This window comes from Macrobrachium rosenbergii, chromosome 21 (assembly GCF_040412425.1).
Source record: "Macrobrachium rosenbergii isolate ZJJX-2024 chromosome 21, ASM4041242v1, whole genome shotgun sequence".
In the NCBI taxonomy this organism is placed as follows: domain Eukaryota; kingdom Metazoa; phylum Arthropoda; class Malacostraca; order Decapoda; family Palaemonidae; genus Macrobrachium; species Macrobrachium rosenbergii.
The window spans coordinates 3,990,583-4,007,681 of record NC_089761.1 but is presented as its reverse complement, the minus strand read 5'-3'; the positions used below and the strand labels follow the sequence as shown (position 1 = coordinate 4,007,681).

The window sequence follows — 17,099 nt, the reverse complement described above, 5'->3', positions numbered from 1 at the left end:
TATATATACATACATATATGTGTGTTGTGTATGTGTATGTTTGTATTTACATGCACACACACACACACACACACACACACATATATATATATATATATATATATATATATATATATATATATATATATATATATATATATATATATATACAAAATAAATATGTTTGTTGACCATGAAACATTTACAACTACACCCGTTAACTTGTGTTGACATCGTTATAGCTGCTGAGATCCCCAGCAGGAAAAGAAAATATGAGAGGCACCAGGGAAAGAAAAATCTTTAATTAAAAATTTATTGTCATTTTATTATACAAATAATCTCAGTCCCATTTACAATAATGAATCATCGTACGCAAATATATAAAAGAAGGAAGTGTAAAAATATTCAGATTTCATTTCTTTCGGTTTGCTATTAGACGCGTGTGTTTAATAAGAACTGAGTCACGGGTCCTTTTTTTTTGCCAATGGCTAGTCATTTATCGAGGAATATTCTCCATGTATTAAAATTATTGTTTTTCTGTGGTCAATAAACGGACGTAAACAAAGATTACTATCTTCAAGTGTCAATGGTACATTAGAGAATTTACAAGTTGTGTTTTCTTTAGTTACATCATCTACCAATACTCGCTTTTGTATGATTGATCATGAACAACGCTCAAGTTCAATTAGTTCAGAATTATGGGATTGTCAGTAGTGGGAATGTACACTGCATAAGTGATAAAAGCATGCCTTTCTCTGCACTATTTTTATGTGTAATTTCTTTAGCGTATGATCGTTCAAATAAGCACCAGTCAGTCATGATCTTTATTATTCTTCACTTCAGCAATATCATTGCTAAAATTCTCTTTTCACATTGGTAGGTCTTACCAAACCAACAGCTTATTATTAAAGCTGTAGCCACGGAGTTTCCAATGCCAATTCTTATCCTGTTGTGTTGGAAAGTGCTAGAGCTCCATACGGGACATGACGCGTCGTCATGAGGGAACCCACATAACTGATATTCTGTTTGAGATTATTAATTTGATCCTGAAATTTGAGACTGAATTAGTTGAGTCTCGCAGCGACGTCTCTCTGAACTTTAGAACCTTTTGCCTTCAAAAGATTTTAAAGTTACCATTTGGCTTTGGCCTTTGTTATAAAATGAAAAATTAAACTAAAAATCTTGATTCTTTTCTTCTGTATGTAAACCGCACTTACATATGAATACAACGAGATCCCAAATTGCATGGCTAGTTTATCTGTCCACGATAATTTTTTCTATCCGGAGCTGAAAAGAAATGCGAATGTTCATAAAAGTTGACGAACATTCCCGTTCTATTAGATAATATCTTGTAAACTGCTCATTAGTAAAATTTGTAGGCAACAAGAAACAAATTGAACCATAAATTTCATTTAATGGGTCTTTTTCCTGACATTAATGCAAATTTTCATATATTCAAAATCAACAGCTTAAGAATAAAGAGGAAGCTGGTGAATGCAGTATCAGGAATATCATACTTAGGCTACCGGGAGTGTTTTTAAGGATCCGATCAACTCCATTAAAAATTATGGGACTCAATAATTTCAACCAGGCTTTTTATCTTCATATTTCATTCGTGTACTGTCTTCCCAAAAAATATAAATGAATATGAGTTTGGTGAAACCAAAATAGTTTTTAGCTGTCTTTTAATATTCTCTAGTCGTATTCATGAATGAAGTTTAATCTTGGATAACCTTGAAGAAAACAGTTGATATGCGAAACAATAGGATTGAGGAGTGAAAGGTGACATACGTCACTCATTCAATTTTTCAAGAGAGGACACAAAAAAGAGAGAAAAAACTATTTGCAGGTAGAGCAAAAACCCACTCAACGGATTGCTGGCAAGCGCTTTGTCAGTGTACCGCAACTTGAAGCCTATTGTTCCTGTGACATGGATATTCCATCTGGTCAACATTTTAAGTGTTTTGAGTGTTTCAGGAATGGTGAATAGCCACTATTGTTTCTTCTCGGGTCTTTAAAATCATGGAGCTGTGACACTGGAAACCCAGCAGAGCTGTGACGGGGGAAGGCTATTTCCAAAACGACTCGTATTTTACTGTAGTCTCTAGGCCCCGTAATACCAGACAGAGGTCATGTCAGTCTACCAAAAATCACAAAAGGGATTGTATCAAAAGTTTCGACATTAATCCTCAGATCAAATTGTACTTCACTACGGCTACAAGATTTTAGTTTTATAATACTTAATTTTGACAGGTATTTTAAAGGTAAAATTGTCGAAAATTGGTTGGAATTGGGTGGATTTGTCTGAAGACTTTATATCCATGGAAACTTGAGAGTATAGTTACCAGCATGGTTTAAGAAATTCTGGAAATTATCCCTGTCTCGCTTTTTTATTTTTCGCCGAAATTTGGCATCAGTAAATTCGACATCTCAAAATGAAAACTTTAATTGGAAAGGCAATAAGATTACGGCCATATAACAAATACTTCAAAACGCCGTCTTTGTCACTGTAGCCATGTAATTTTCTTCTCTGGACTTTAGCTTGTTGCAGTCTGACATTACTGATGAGGCTGTGAACTTGCGACACATAACAATCTGTGTCAGTACTGCATCCCATGTCCAAAATATGAATGTGAATATTAACAAGATGCATGAGTTCCACAGACCGAAGTTAAATATCAGTGCTTCTATGCCAGGAAATTTCTGTCTTTAAAATAATTTTTTGCTATCAATATTTCATGGGCAGAAAGAAGTATTATGTATATGACTATTTAGTTGTCAGAACTACTTCACTGATACGGAAATCCTCTGTTGGTATGATTACCCTTGTAATCAATAACAACACCAAAACACAACTAATAATAACAGTAATGCAATTGCCTTAAATAGAATCACTTCACCATGAAGAACATGATTAAAGTCAAAGAATTTCAAAAAGGCTATGTTGCAATGCAGAGGACAAGAGATATTAGCAAGCCGAGTGTGTTGAAATACCCAGTCCTCCACAAGCTACTGTTTTGCTTTCAGAACTTAATTACCATCGGCCATGACAGACTCTAAAGACCAGAGACTTCCAACTATCATGTTTCTGAGTCCTAAAGATAAAAGTGCTAAACGTTTGTACTTGTAATTAAAGAGTGACACTGAAAATAGTTCAAATTCAGAATATTTTTTGGAAACTAATCATCATCCGAAATTATGTATCTACGGTGTTTCTTCCTATTGCTGAAAAATCTTTATTTTCTATGAATGTTTTACATATCTTCGAGTGATTCCTGATATTAGATTATCCAGCCCTGAACAGTCTAATATCAGGAATCACTCGAAGATATGTAAAACATTCATAGAAAATAAAGATTTTTCAGTAATAGGACAAGTACAAAAAGCAAATGATTTAACAATACTTGAATCTATTATTATCAAATTGACTGTACCACCATTAAACTCCCACACATCCTCTACACAACTGTTTATTGCCTGATGGTCTTGTTAAGTTGTTTCTTCTCTGTCTGTATGTTTATTTATTTATTTATTTATTTTCTCTCTCTCTCTTTTGTAATACTCAATGTGAGTGCAGTAGTTTGTTTTTAACGTCCTTCTGGGTAGGTTGTTACAGCCTTTTACTTGTTCTTTTAGGATAGGTTTTAGTCATTTTATTGTGAACGTTTTATTGTAATTGTAATTCTGATTTGTGATTTTAATTTTAATTTACTGATTGCCATGTTCGCTGTTTGCATCCTAGAAAATGCAACTATGAGGAGTTGTGAAACGTTGGCATATTATAATAAAATGCACAAGGACAGTGCCTTTCCTTGAACTGCCTTGGATTATATATATATATATATATATATATATATATATATATATATATATATATATATATATATATATATATATATATCTTGATATATATCTATAGGTAATGCACTGGAATAAGATTCCTTAGTCAGTCACAAGTCCTGTTATTTCTCTGTCTGATTTTCATTTATTTTCCATTGTGCTATCACCTTCAGTAATTTGTGTTGGAGCATTCAGGGTTAACGTAATTATGCATTTAGTGTTGAACTGAGTTATTTGGCACCATCTGTATATTCCTTCAGTTCCCTTTGAGTGTCTTATTATTCTTGCAAGTTACTGTCTTCCATATATTGCAGATAGGCCTCAACTGTGGAATCACTTGTCTCTATCTCATGTGCAGTCCCCCTTCTACCCCTTCTGCGATGTTCCTGTTATGAAGACATCATCGGCGTAGAATATATATCTTGTGTAGGAGTCATTCATTTAGCAGGCCCTTATTATTACCAGCCAGTAATTCGTCATTCTTCTGATCTGTGTTTGTCATATAATATATAATTAGTTAAGAGAACCCTTGAGTTTACACAATTTTCCCTCACATGAAGAAGGCCCTAATCCACAGATTTTCCCTTGCTTTGTCTACAAAGTTTTCCTAATATTGAGTCAGAAGTGTAATAAATACAGTAGATATCTTGATAATGTAAGGAGCTCCCTACGTTCATCCGTTGCTGCCCAGGATCAAGTAAGTATCCCCTGGACATTCATAGCAACTGGCGTACCTTGCCGAGTATGCAGTTGCTTTGCAATTATCAGCAGAATAGCAACTGCTAGCTGGTCTGCATAATTAGAGATGACCCTGGTATCATACCCTCTCCATTTTAAGCACATGAGGAGAGCCAGTTCCACTGTGTTAGGTAATTGATAGACCACGTGCATGTCAAATTAGTTCATGAGAAGAGAGAGCGTATTAACAATTCCACGAGATTCTTGTGCTATCACATGTCAGCTGCATGTTTTAAGAATAGGAAGCTAGGGAGCAACTCAGCCGAAGAGTTAGTAAAAAGGAATAGAGCCCCTATTCCTTTGCCCACGTGATAAGGATAATTTGAAAGTCCCGAATTCCCAGACAGGCACACTATAGCCGACCACCAAGGCTTTGACTTCAGCTATTTTTGCATCACTGGATTTATCCTTTCTCTCTCTCTCTCTCTCTCTCGCTTGATTGATAGGAAAAGCTAGGAAGTATTTAGGAATCTAAAACCCTGCTCTCAAGATGAAAGAATAGTAATTCTGATATGGAATCTCCAATCCCAGGCCACGTGGGCCCATCCCTAACCGTCAGCCATCTTTGATTTGTGAGTTCCATTAAAAATTCCATTGTTATAAAAACCTCATGCATAGTGTTCATATATAAATAGCTTCTTTCGTTGGCTAATTTTCATCCATTCACCTGTGCACGTCGCCACCTTTTTTAAAGTAATAAACTTTTAATTCCTTAACTGAGTCAGATATTCCTTGTCTAGCCTGTAGTAGTCCTGTAAATTTATTTATTGACGAATATATCAGTGAGAATTTTCCCTTCCATTCATCACTGCAGGAGCCTGGGATTATAGGAAAAAGGGTAGACCCAAGCAAAAAGCCTGACATGCGGTCAAGAGACCAGCCCAACCTGCCTGACTCATCCATCGATGGCAGATGCCACGAGCCCAGAAATAAACATTAGAATACTACTATTAGTCACGTGTGAGCTAAGGTTTGTTTTGATGACAGAGAAAAACAATTTCTTTCCTTCCCCCACGCATAACCTTTTGGTAATCCGCACTGCCCAGTGCATGTTATAAGATTAAGCATTTTGGTCTTACCCTCATGTCTTGGAGATTTTAATATTCAGTAGGATCAATGTACTGTTTTCACTAAGCCACATTTAAAATAATTTGACAGTGCCAGGAAAATTTCCTTTGCACATCATAAATGTATAACCCCTTAAGCCTTTTATTTTTATTAGTTGTGCAGAATCTCTCCACAGAGTAATATATACATAGAGGCTTACTAAGCATTAAGGGGATCAGCACATTTAAAAGGTTGTTGAATATAGGGGTTTGTTAAATAATTTGACAGTGCCAGTGACCTTAGGTTTTGAAAATTTTCTTTGCACATCATAAATGTATAACCCGTATAATACACATATGGACCTTCGAAGCAATTATTTTATTTTTTTTTTTAATTTTTCCGGAAAAATTAGAAAAAAAAAATTGTCAGAAACTCAGAATCTCTCCCCACAGAATAATATATACATAGAGGCTTACATTAGCTAAAAAAGTAAAAGGGCTAAGTTTTTAATTCATTCATTAAGAACCACTTCTTATAAAGTCTTTATCATAGTTGCCTACACTTTTTATTAGTGTCAGACACTTCTGAAATTTGTCTTATTCAGACATATCAACAGACACCGCTGCCTGAAGTTTGTCTTATTTCTTGAACAGACATACTAGAAGCATGAATTTTCGTTCATTCCGAACAATTGAGTCTTGTCCTTCTAGACAACCCTGAAATTTTTCTTATTCAGACATACCATTTGCGCTACTGGTGTTTTATGGGTATTAGTTTTGTTACATTTTAGGCCAAATGACTAAGTCTTTTCTTGAACAGACACAGCAAATCTAAAATTATTGGGTTTTTTTAGTCTTTTTGCAGACAACTGAGTTTTTTATTCAGACAATTAACAGGCACCCTGAGTTTGTCTTATTCAGACATGTTCATTCACCTTTCAGACACCCTGAAATTTGAATCTGTTCATTCTAAATGACCAAGTCTTTTCAGACACCCTAAAATGAAGTCTTTTCATCAACTGACATATTGAACCCTGAATCTGTTCATTTCTATTGAATCAGACCCTGTTCAGTCCCTGAGTCTTTTCAGACAATGATTTTCTAATGAGTCACGCTCATATAAGAGTTATCTCAAGATGTCTACGACATCTAGAGCCCATGGTACTGTCAGGACAAGCCCAGAGGGGTTGGGTCCAAGAGAGAGTAGAAGATACCAAGGCGAAAAGAGAGGCAGAAAGACAAGAGAAGTAGAAAGAAAGAATAGCCCAGGAGAAACGAGAAGAGAAAGAAAGGCAGATGGAAAATGAAAGAATAGCCTGGGAGAAATGAGAAAAGACAGAAAGGCAGGAGAAGGAGAAGGGGAAAGCACCTTGAAAGGAAGGGTGCCATTGCATTCAATGCACTTCCCCCTGAGGATCAAGGAAATCTTGCCCTTGTCAGCCAAACTATCACAAAAGCTTATGAAATAACTCCCGACCGTCGGAGGAAAACGTGGAGAAATATGCCCAAGGAATCAGGCCAAACCTGGTCTGAGTGGATCTTCAAAAAGATCCAGGCCCTAAAATGATGGTTAGAATCTCTGAAAGCCACTGGTGTGGAGGATGCCCTCGAACTCTTCCAGCTCGAGGACTTCTTATTTTATGCCCCGCCAGCTCTTGCCAAGCATCTATGTGATAAGGCACCTAAGACAGTGGTCGAGTGCTGCTGTTGGGCTGACATATAGGATGTGCATCATCCCCATCTTAGTTCCCATGGACGAAAATTATATCCCTCCTCGCCTGCCTCAACCAACTCCCACCAACCTCACAAGAATGGGCACCCCATAAGAAACCTGTGTGGGTATTGTAAGAGAAATAGCTGCCTCAACCAACTCCCACCAACCTCACAAAGATACTTAGGTTCAAAGTCTAGTCCAGGGTCCCATTTATTTAGCCCAGGGTCCCATTTATGTGGCACTTCCCCGAGGTAGGTGCTGCCCGCCCCCCCTCCCCCACACCAAGTCAAGGCATTTGATGATTCTGATGCACAAATGTCCCTCATAAAGGAAGACAAGGTTCCACGTGGAGCTACCATTAACAGACGTAAACTTGTCACTATTGAAGCTATTGTAAGGGTGGCAAATCGCGCCTCTCTTTTATTGTGTTTCTCTTTTCAGATGTACATTAATCACGTCACGTATTTTACCTGTCTTTATTTCAGTTTCTTTGTGTACCTCATCTTATACATCATTGTACGGCCTTTCTGTCGACATGTATATCTACCTTTTATATGCCATGTAACAAATGTTGTACGTATTTTTGTGCTTGTCAGAAAACACAAATCGTGTATGGACGCAGTGGGGGCCTTGGGTCACCCGCTACCTTTCCGTCTGCTTTTTATCTTATAAACACCAGTCGAGAATAATAAAGACTCAGTTTTTCACTCCTGACTTTTCTTGAAGCCTCACACTGGTGACCCAAGGTCAGGGACAAGTAGTGAGGTTTTGGCCCAGCCATTAATGGACTAACTACGGCTGCATCCTACCATTGGAAAGCCTTTAGCGGACTAACTACGGCATAAAGTTTAGGCCTCTGGTAGCACCCTACCTGGTGGAAACTGTGCCATTAACGGACTAAATACAGCGTACCCAAAAGGGCACGTTTTGGCACTTTGTTCGACCTCTCGAACAAATCAGCACCATTAACAGATTCAATACGGCGCATTTTCCCACGTTTTGGTGCATGAGAAGTCAAGATGTCAGAAGCAGAACCTCAATGCGAACCCGCGAGCATTGTCTGCACACCGCTCTCACCAATAAAGCCAGACACGGTCAAACTTCCCCCGTTCTCGCGCGAAAACACGGCATCATGGTTCCGGCGCGCAGACGTGCATTTTTGCATGGGGCACATCTCAAACGATGCTACAAAATCAGACATAGTCATATCAGCACTCCCAGAATAAGTATTCAATAGAATCTCCCCCTGGCTGGATGCGCAACCAGACAAAGTCACATGCACAGACTTAAAAAACAAACTGCTGAATTCCTACTTCATGCCCATGTCTGAGAGAGCGTAGCGCGCCTTCGACCTGTTATCCCAGCCCCTCGGAGAAGCATCACCAAGGGAAGCCTGGGACCAGCTGCAAGGGTTAGTAACACTCCCAGGTCACGACGAGAACAGGAGGAAAAGAACAATTGACCTGACAAAGGCAATCTTCCTTTGGCGCCTCCTGCAGGAAGTTCGGTGCCAGATAAGGGATGCAGAGAACCTGGACATGGATGCCTTAGTCAACAATGCCCAGAAACTATATGAGGTCACCAAGGCCTCGACGCACGCCGCCACCCTGGGAGCCTGCAACCTATCGGAGGAAGACGGCTACGACGACAGGAGTCATCAACGCCGTTTATAAGAAGAAACCACCATTCAGAGAGCACAAGACATGGCCAAACCCGGCATGGTGTTTCTACCATAGAAAGTTCAGGACCAATACCAGAACCTGCAGGCCTCTGTGTTCTTTCACAAAAAATGACAAAGGTGGCCACAAGTAACAGCTGTGGTCACGAAACCCAACTCCCACTGCCCAGCAGGGCTTTCATCACAGACAAGATCTCCAAACGCCACCTGCTGGTTGATATGGGGGCAATGCAGTCGGTTTTCCCGCCACCCAGGGAAGGTTTAGAAAAAATTCCTGACTCACTACCCTCCCCATAACAGCAAACAGAACTCCCATCTGCACTTATGGGACAATGACCCAGGCTATCTCAATCCTGGGGCACAGATACCACTGGCCTTTTGTCATAGCAGGTGTTAATTTCCCTCTGCTGGGTGCTGATTTACTGGGGCACCACGGACTTCTAGTTGACGTCGCCAGACAACACCTCCTTGGCACAGGGACTTGCCATTCCCGTCAGCTCTCCACCAGACCCGGGATGCCCTCCATCTGCTCCACATCCCCCAACAGCTACACGTCCCTCCTACAGGAGTTCACGTATATGTTCAAACCAGAACTACACCAGTCACCTGGGGCTTCGGCAAAGCACGACATCTTCCACCACATCACAACGACAGGCCCACCAACCCAATGCAAGTTCTGATGTCTGTCCCCCCAGAAGTTACAAGATGCCAAACGGGTCTTCTCAGAAATGGAACACTTGGGCATTTGTAAAAAGGCATCAAGCCCATGGGTGTCCCCTCTCCACATGATAAAATCCAATGGTTCATGGAGGCCTTGCAGGGGACTATCAGCGCCTGAATTTGGTGACAACACCAGACCACTACCCCCTCCCTAACATGCAAAACCTGACAGGCACCTTACACAGAGCCAAAATTTTCTCCAAGATGGATCTACTGAAGTTGTACTCCAAGTCCCTGTACATCCCAACGACGTCCCAGAGACCGCCATCATCACGCCCTTTGGGAGCTACCCATATTCCTATTCCATTTTCAGTCTCAGGAACGCAGGTGCCGCTTTCCAGTGCCTGATGGATACCATCTTGGGAGATCTGCCTTTATGTATCTGCTATGTTGACAACATCCTCAATTTTTCCAGGTCCCCAGAGGAACACCTTCGCCGCGTCTGCGCCGTCGTGAAATGGCTGCAGGACAGCGGATTAGTTGTCAGGTTCGACAAGTGCATCTTCAGGAAAGAAAAAGTAGACTTCCTGGGCCACGCAATTTCCCCAACAGAAGTGCGCCCCATGGCCTCTAAAGTAAAAGCTTCTGATGATAAACTACTACCAGCACTTCATCCCAGACGTCATCCACATCATGTACCCCCTGACGTCAATCCTGAAGGGGAAATTGAAAACACTAACGTGGGAAGCTCCGCAGCAGCAGGCATTCATCCAGACGAAAAGGGCCCTCTCCAGTGCCACCACCTTAACTCACCACAACCCCACCACTGCCCTCAGATTGACAACGGATGCCAGCAACATCATCTGCAGTGCAGTACTCGAGCAACTGATGAATGGCATGACCCAGTCCTTGTCCTTCTTCAGCCGCAAAATTTCACCAGTGAAGACCCGATATAGTGCCTTCGACAGAGAGCTGCTGGCTATATACCAGGCTGTGAGGCACTTCAAGTACCTGCTGGAGGGAACTGAATTCACATTCCTAACAGAAAGTAAACCCTTTATTTACACATTTGCAAAACATGGGGACTCCTGGTCTGTAAGGCAACAGTGGCACCTGACCGCCATCTCAGAGTTCGGTTGCACTATCAACTACATCCCTGGCAAGAAAAACCCAGTGGCCACTGCTCTGTGAAGAATAGAGATCAATTCCTTTCACCTCGGCATCGACCACAAAGGCCTCGCGAGGGAACAAGCAGCAGATCCAGAGACGTAGGACTACAGGACAGCAGTGAGGGCTCTCAAATGGGGAAGATATGCCCTTAGCAAACTCGGAAATCACTATCCCTCTGCGACACCAGCACAGGCCGCCCACGCCCCCTGGTGCCCACATCAAGGAGAAAACAAGTGTTCGACATCGTCCACGATCTCTCCCATCCATCGGGTGCACAACAGCACGCCTCATAAATGGCAGGTTCGTCTGGCACGGCATCAACAAGGACGTCTGCCAGTTGGCAAGGAGCTGCATCCCGTGCCAGACGAGCAAAACATCCCGGCACACTGAATCCAGGATCAGTAATTTTCCCCAGCCTTGTCGGTGGTTCGGCCACATCCACATCGATGTCGTTGGGCCCCTTCCGCAGTCGGCAGGAGCCAGATACCTCCTGACAATCATAGACCGCTCCACCAGCTGGCCCGAAGCAATCCCCATGGATGAAGTATCAACAACATCATGCGCAGAGGCCCTCTTCTCCAGTTGGATAAGCTGCTTCGGAGTGCCAAACAGCACCACCACGGATAGGGGACCTGCCTTCCTGTCAGAGCTCTGGGTCTCCTTGGCATGCCTGATGGGTACAACACTACACAGCACAACGGCATACAACCCCACAGCGAACGGCATGGTCAAGAGGGTGAACAGCTCTCTTAAAGCAGTTCTCATGGCATGCTGCACCGACGAGAGGTGGAAGGAACAGCTACCCTGTGCCCTGCTGGGAGTCCGTACTGCACCGAAAGCAAATGGCGACACTTCCCCTGCTGAGAAAGTCTATGGGGAAACACTGGCCGTACCCAGAGAATTCTTCCTGCTGTCGGCCGACGGCACTGACATCCCCCTCCCGAGGTTGAGGGAACTCGTATAGAGGTTCGCGCCCTGCCACAAGACTTTCACCGACAGAACCATCACCTACAGCCCACCCGCCTTACACTTCTGGGCCTACGTCTTCGTCAGGGTGGACGCTCACCTCCTGCCCTTAACCAGGCCCTACAGGGGGTCCCACCGAGTCATCAGGTGGGCCAGCAAAGCACTCCTTCTTGACATCCACAGGCGGGAGGACTGGATCACCATCAACAGGCTGAAACCCACATTCCTGTTAGACAGCAAAGTTTGCGAAGAAGTAGGCAGGCGCCCCAGAGTTCCCCTGCAATTCCTGCCAGGGGCAGCCCAGAAAACACATCCAGCTGTCCCCAGGTGTCAGCTCCACCCCACGCCCACAGTTCTCCAGAAGCAGGGCCCCACTCTGACTCCATGATTAATATTGATTCACCCAATAATTGCTCCTCTAATTATTGTCTTGGCGAGGACGGGGGGGGGGGCCATTTATAAGGGTAACAAATCGCCCTCTTTCCTTGTGTTTCTCTTTTCAGATGTACATTAATCACATCATGTATTTTACCTGTCTTTATTTCAGATTCTTTGTGTACCTCATCTCATGCATCATTGTACAGCCCTTCCGCTGATATGTATATCTACCTTTTATATGCCATGTAACAAATGTTGTGTGTATTTTTATGCTTGTCAGAAAACGTGTATGGATGCAGCAGGGGGTCAGTCAAAGGCAAGGACACTTGTCCTCGGTGGCATTCTGCACTCTTCTCTCTCTCAATTGTCAATGCGTTGTCTATAAATAATTTTGGAGATTACGCATCGCGTCTGTGTAGATGGCGCAAAGGTCAATCTTTGTCACATTTTCTATATAGGCCACATGGCATCAGTTAACCTCATGGAGGGTTAACATGGTGGCAGCGCCAAATTTCTCTTTTATTGCTCCTCCCTTGCCGCTGCTTGACACCAAGAAGGTACAACGTTCACATGACTGAAACAGACCAATGTGAAGGCAAACAATATAGAAGTTAAACACAATAGAAGGCTGACAAGACGGAAGGTAGACACGATGGAAGCAGACAAGATTGAATCAGACAAGGCCGAAGGCAGACAAAGGCAGAAGGCAGACAAGAAAGAAGTTAGACAAGACAGAGGGCACACAAGACAGAAGGCAGACAAAATGGAGGGTAGACAAGACAGAGGGCATACAAGAAAGAATGCAGATAAGACGGAAGGTAAATCTCACGTCCACAACTGTCAGATGTTAGTAGAAAGTTGAATTGTTTGTAGATAACAAAAGTGATATCAGGTATGCTCCTAATATGTGTGTTTTTTTTTTTTAACTATTTTTGAATGATTTACTTCGTAAAGAGCCTTTCATCTCTAACTGAAAAATATTTGATGCTGATATTCTATATATTTTTAAATTGTAAATGAGCTGGAAATTTCTTATATATATGAAACTTCACCAGTGTTATAGATCTATCAAATATTTTATCATATGTCCCTCAGCCAGTAGGCAAATGCTATGTTTTGTGTAATAAAAAAAAAAAAATAATGATGCTCCATTTTAGAACGCTTGTGAAACACAGCATAATTCGCTAGCTACCTGAATATAAATGTGAATTATTCGGATATTAGGTTTAAAAACCAAGTAGGTTCTTTACTGAAACTCTTACTCGGATTTCAATAAAGGCAGAAGGCCCAGAAGTTTAAGCCGAAGAGTCCGTCATCAAAGAAATATTGAAGGTTAAACTTGATTTTAACTTTAAGTTTAAATTCAATTAAGAGTCATTATAAAGTCGTGAAACTCTTCAAGGAAACTTCGCCTTCTTTCTTTTTGCACTCCAGTAGATCTATCAGTCTTGGACCTTTCTTTATTCATTTTTCACTCCAGTTCTTTTCCACTCTACCTTAGCAGTTGTTTTATAAATATTCAGTAATCAACATATATGCGCAAACATTACATGCATGTCTACATATACACAACAGTGGCATAATTCAGTGGTACAACATTGGGCTCTCATTTGCATGTTCTTTTGTTGAAAACAGTCTTTTCCTCTCCAGTCGACCTACCTGTGAATGAGTACCAGTTTCAAATGGCATGGGGCGAGTAACCTATTTCCATGATGAGGCCCGGACGAATATCAATTTCTGGCACCACTCTACAAGAAAATTTACATATGGACAAAAACATACGACACACACTCACACACACACACACACACACACACACACACACACACACACACACACACACACACATATATATATATATATATATATATATATATGCATGTATGTATATATATATATGAATATATATATATATATATATATATATATATATAATATATATTTCCCATTTTATATATATATATATATATATATATATATATATATATATATATATATATATATATATATATATATATATATATATATATATATATATATATACAGTATATACCTATATCTATCTATCTATCTATCTATCTATCTATATATATATATATATATATATATATATATATATATATATATATATATATATATATATATATATATATAACTGGTTATGTTTTTGTTTGTAGAAAACTTCAATCTAAGGAGGAACAGGATAGCCAGAAGACGTGGTATCATTGCAGATATTATTATTTTTCAAATTATAACAGAAGCACAGCCGAGCTTTCGGGAACAAATAACTTTTCCCATCATCATGGTCATTTATCTACAGAATGACAAAAAAAAATGAACCAGTAAGAAAACTCTACTGACTGACTAGATCTAAAAGCATTCAAATAGCTATAATTGTAAGATAAAATTACACAATGATAGTACACAAAATAGAACATAAAAACGAAAATAACCTGTAAATGAAAACTGACACAAAAGCAATGACTAAGTAAGAAGACATTACAAACCAAAAAGAAACCGTAGAAAAAAAAAAAACTTGAGCAGACAGATACAGAAAAAAAAAATCAAAATAATAATAATGATCATATAGTACAAAATACTGGAAAACCTAGTGTCCATGTCTAGTTAAAAGACATCTGGGCGAGTTAAGAGTAGAGACTGCGAATAGAAAAGGGTGAAATGGTGTGAAAAAAAAAAATCAGTGCACAGCCAAACTCAGAAGTATACTACATGTCTGCGTAGGATTTCGTTCAGAATTCACTAATTGGCAACTAATATGCTGCACATTTATCACTTATTTGAATGCTAAAACACATTTATTTATATTAAGGTGGTGGCCTGAATAAAAATGGACATAAGTTGAGTTGTTAGTTGGTTTCCTACAAATACTGAATTTGCTTTGAAATGGTTCTATATGTATAAACACATTTAAGAAAGGGAGGTAATTGTCTTTTTCTAATTCTAAAGTAAATTTAATGGTTTTTTACTATAATTACATACTAAAAGGAATGTTAATAAAAAGTAGCCCCAAGGAAAGCAACAACATAATATATAAAATTTCATGCTTGGACTGCTCTTCTTTTTATAAAGGTCAATCTAGTGAAGACTTAGAAGTGAGAGTTAAGCAGCATAAGTATTCAGTCAAAACTGGGCAAACATCTAATACAATATTTATTCATTCAAGTGAAAACTCTCACAGGATCAGTTGGACTAATAGTTCAGTGATTGCCAGATCAGAAGATTTCTCTTCACAAAATCTTTTAGAATCTGCTTACTTCCAGGTGTAATTTCAGCCATAGCCCTGTCATGTATTATTTGGACACCTGTATTAATAAAATGTTCAAGAATTACCTTAAAGATAAAACCACTGTCTTAATTACTGATTAGTTGCCTTATATATTTTCTGTGTATTTGTATGTTTAATAGTTTTTGAAAATGTTCATTTTGAAATTTTTTATTGTTTACCAAAAGGAGAATATATTAAGTGCTGTACTTTTATAAATATGTAATCAGCTTATTCATTCCAAGGCCAATTTTTGTGGTCAGTCTCCTCCCCTGAACAATGCTTTAATTACCTCCTCCCTGCTTTCGAGCCAGTTGGGCTTAATCCTTTGTAAGACCTCTCAAAGATTTCCCTTTGTTTTGAAAGTCCACTAATTCATCAACTGTGTTGGAATCTAGGTGCATCTGTTCCTTATAATCCCCATCCTCTTGTCCAGCTGTTGCCACATGCAAGGGAAGGAAGGCACCATGTGACGACATGCGCGGGAGAGTTGAAAAATCGACCTCTGCTTAACTCACCCTATCTTTTCACATCTTGCATCCACTGATACCAACGGGTGGGCGGGGCCTGTGTGACGCAACCACTCGAGTGGCGGCTACATGAACCTCCTGGAACATATGTATCTACAATGAATAGAGACAACAAAATAACATATCTTGAAAATATTTATTCCATATTTATTATAGGTATATTTGGATTGTCATAAAAAATACTGTTGTTTGTGTTATATTTCTAAATTCAAGTTAGCTTATGAATGAAACAGTTATAAGGCAAAAACAAACAGAGGGACTTTCAAGAAAATAACATTCATTGTCAGAAAAAAAACAAATGTGACATAATCCTTTGTGTATATTAGTAATAAATATTTAGATTAATAACTATCTCGAATATGAATCATCATCTCTAAAGGTAAATATTTATTAAACGGGATTACGAGAAATCTTAGATTATTTTCGTAGGCCTATAAATTAAACGGGGCCCAAATCTTCAACATTCAAAGAAAACTTTTTGCAATTCCTATTTTGAACATTTTTAATGACCGTTAAACTTATTAGGTCTACTATTATATGTTGTAGAGGTATTTACGTTAAGCGCGCAGGCATTGACGAGATTGCAAACCTTGTCACTCCATGCTTTTAGCTAAACAACGTAAACAGTATTAATTCATGTCACATAGATTACGAATTACACCAGTGCATAAAAGATATCGCATTCATATACCCATAAAGAAATGAGTGTTTTTGTGAATTCGCAAACTTATCGACATATATGACATTGAAAAAAAAAGGTTAACACTTTTTGGGAACGTTATGCTGAGTCTGAGATATTGGACGTTACAAAAAGAATCCCTTTTCTTCAGATTTGAGCATGGTTGCACAATGTAACCAAGGCCAGTCATCGTACAGGTTTGATTTTGGGCAAAAAAATTATTAGTGCCATATCCTGCCACCATCCACTAATTTTCAAATCCTTGGACAAACAAAAAACAGTTATTCTTTTCCATTTTAGAGTCCCTGCATATTAAACAACAATCACCAACAGTATATATGTATATGCGTATGTACCTGTATATATTTCTGATATAAAACCAAAAGTGTTGGAAATAGTTATTCTAACCCTTCCATATATTTAAATATATATATATAT

The 17,099-nt window shown here is 39.6% G+C and overlaps 1 protein-coding gene across 1 annotated transcript; it reads left to right on the top strand.

Annotated features, from left to right (window-relative positions):
• The first annotated feature begins 11,549 nt into the window (after positions 1–11,549).
• On the top strand, positions 11,550–12,179 carry LOC136849357 (uncharacterized). Its single transcript, XM_067122709.1, has 2 exons — positions 11,550–11,770; positions 11,825–12,179. Exons 1-2 carry the CDS (start codon positions 11,550–11,552, stop codon positions 12,177–12,179), a joined length of 576 nt encoding a protein of 191 aa, XP_066978810.1.
• The last annotated feature ends 4,920 nt before the right edge of the window (positions 12,180–17,099 follow it).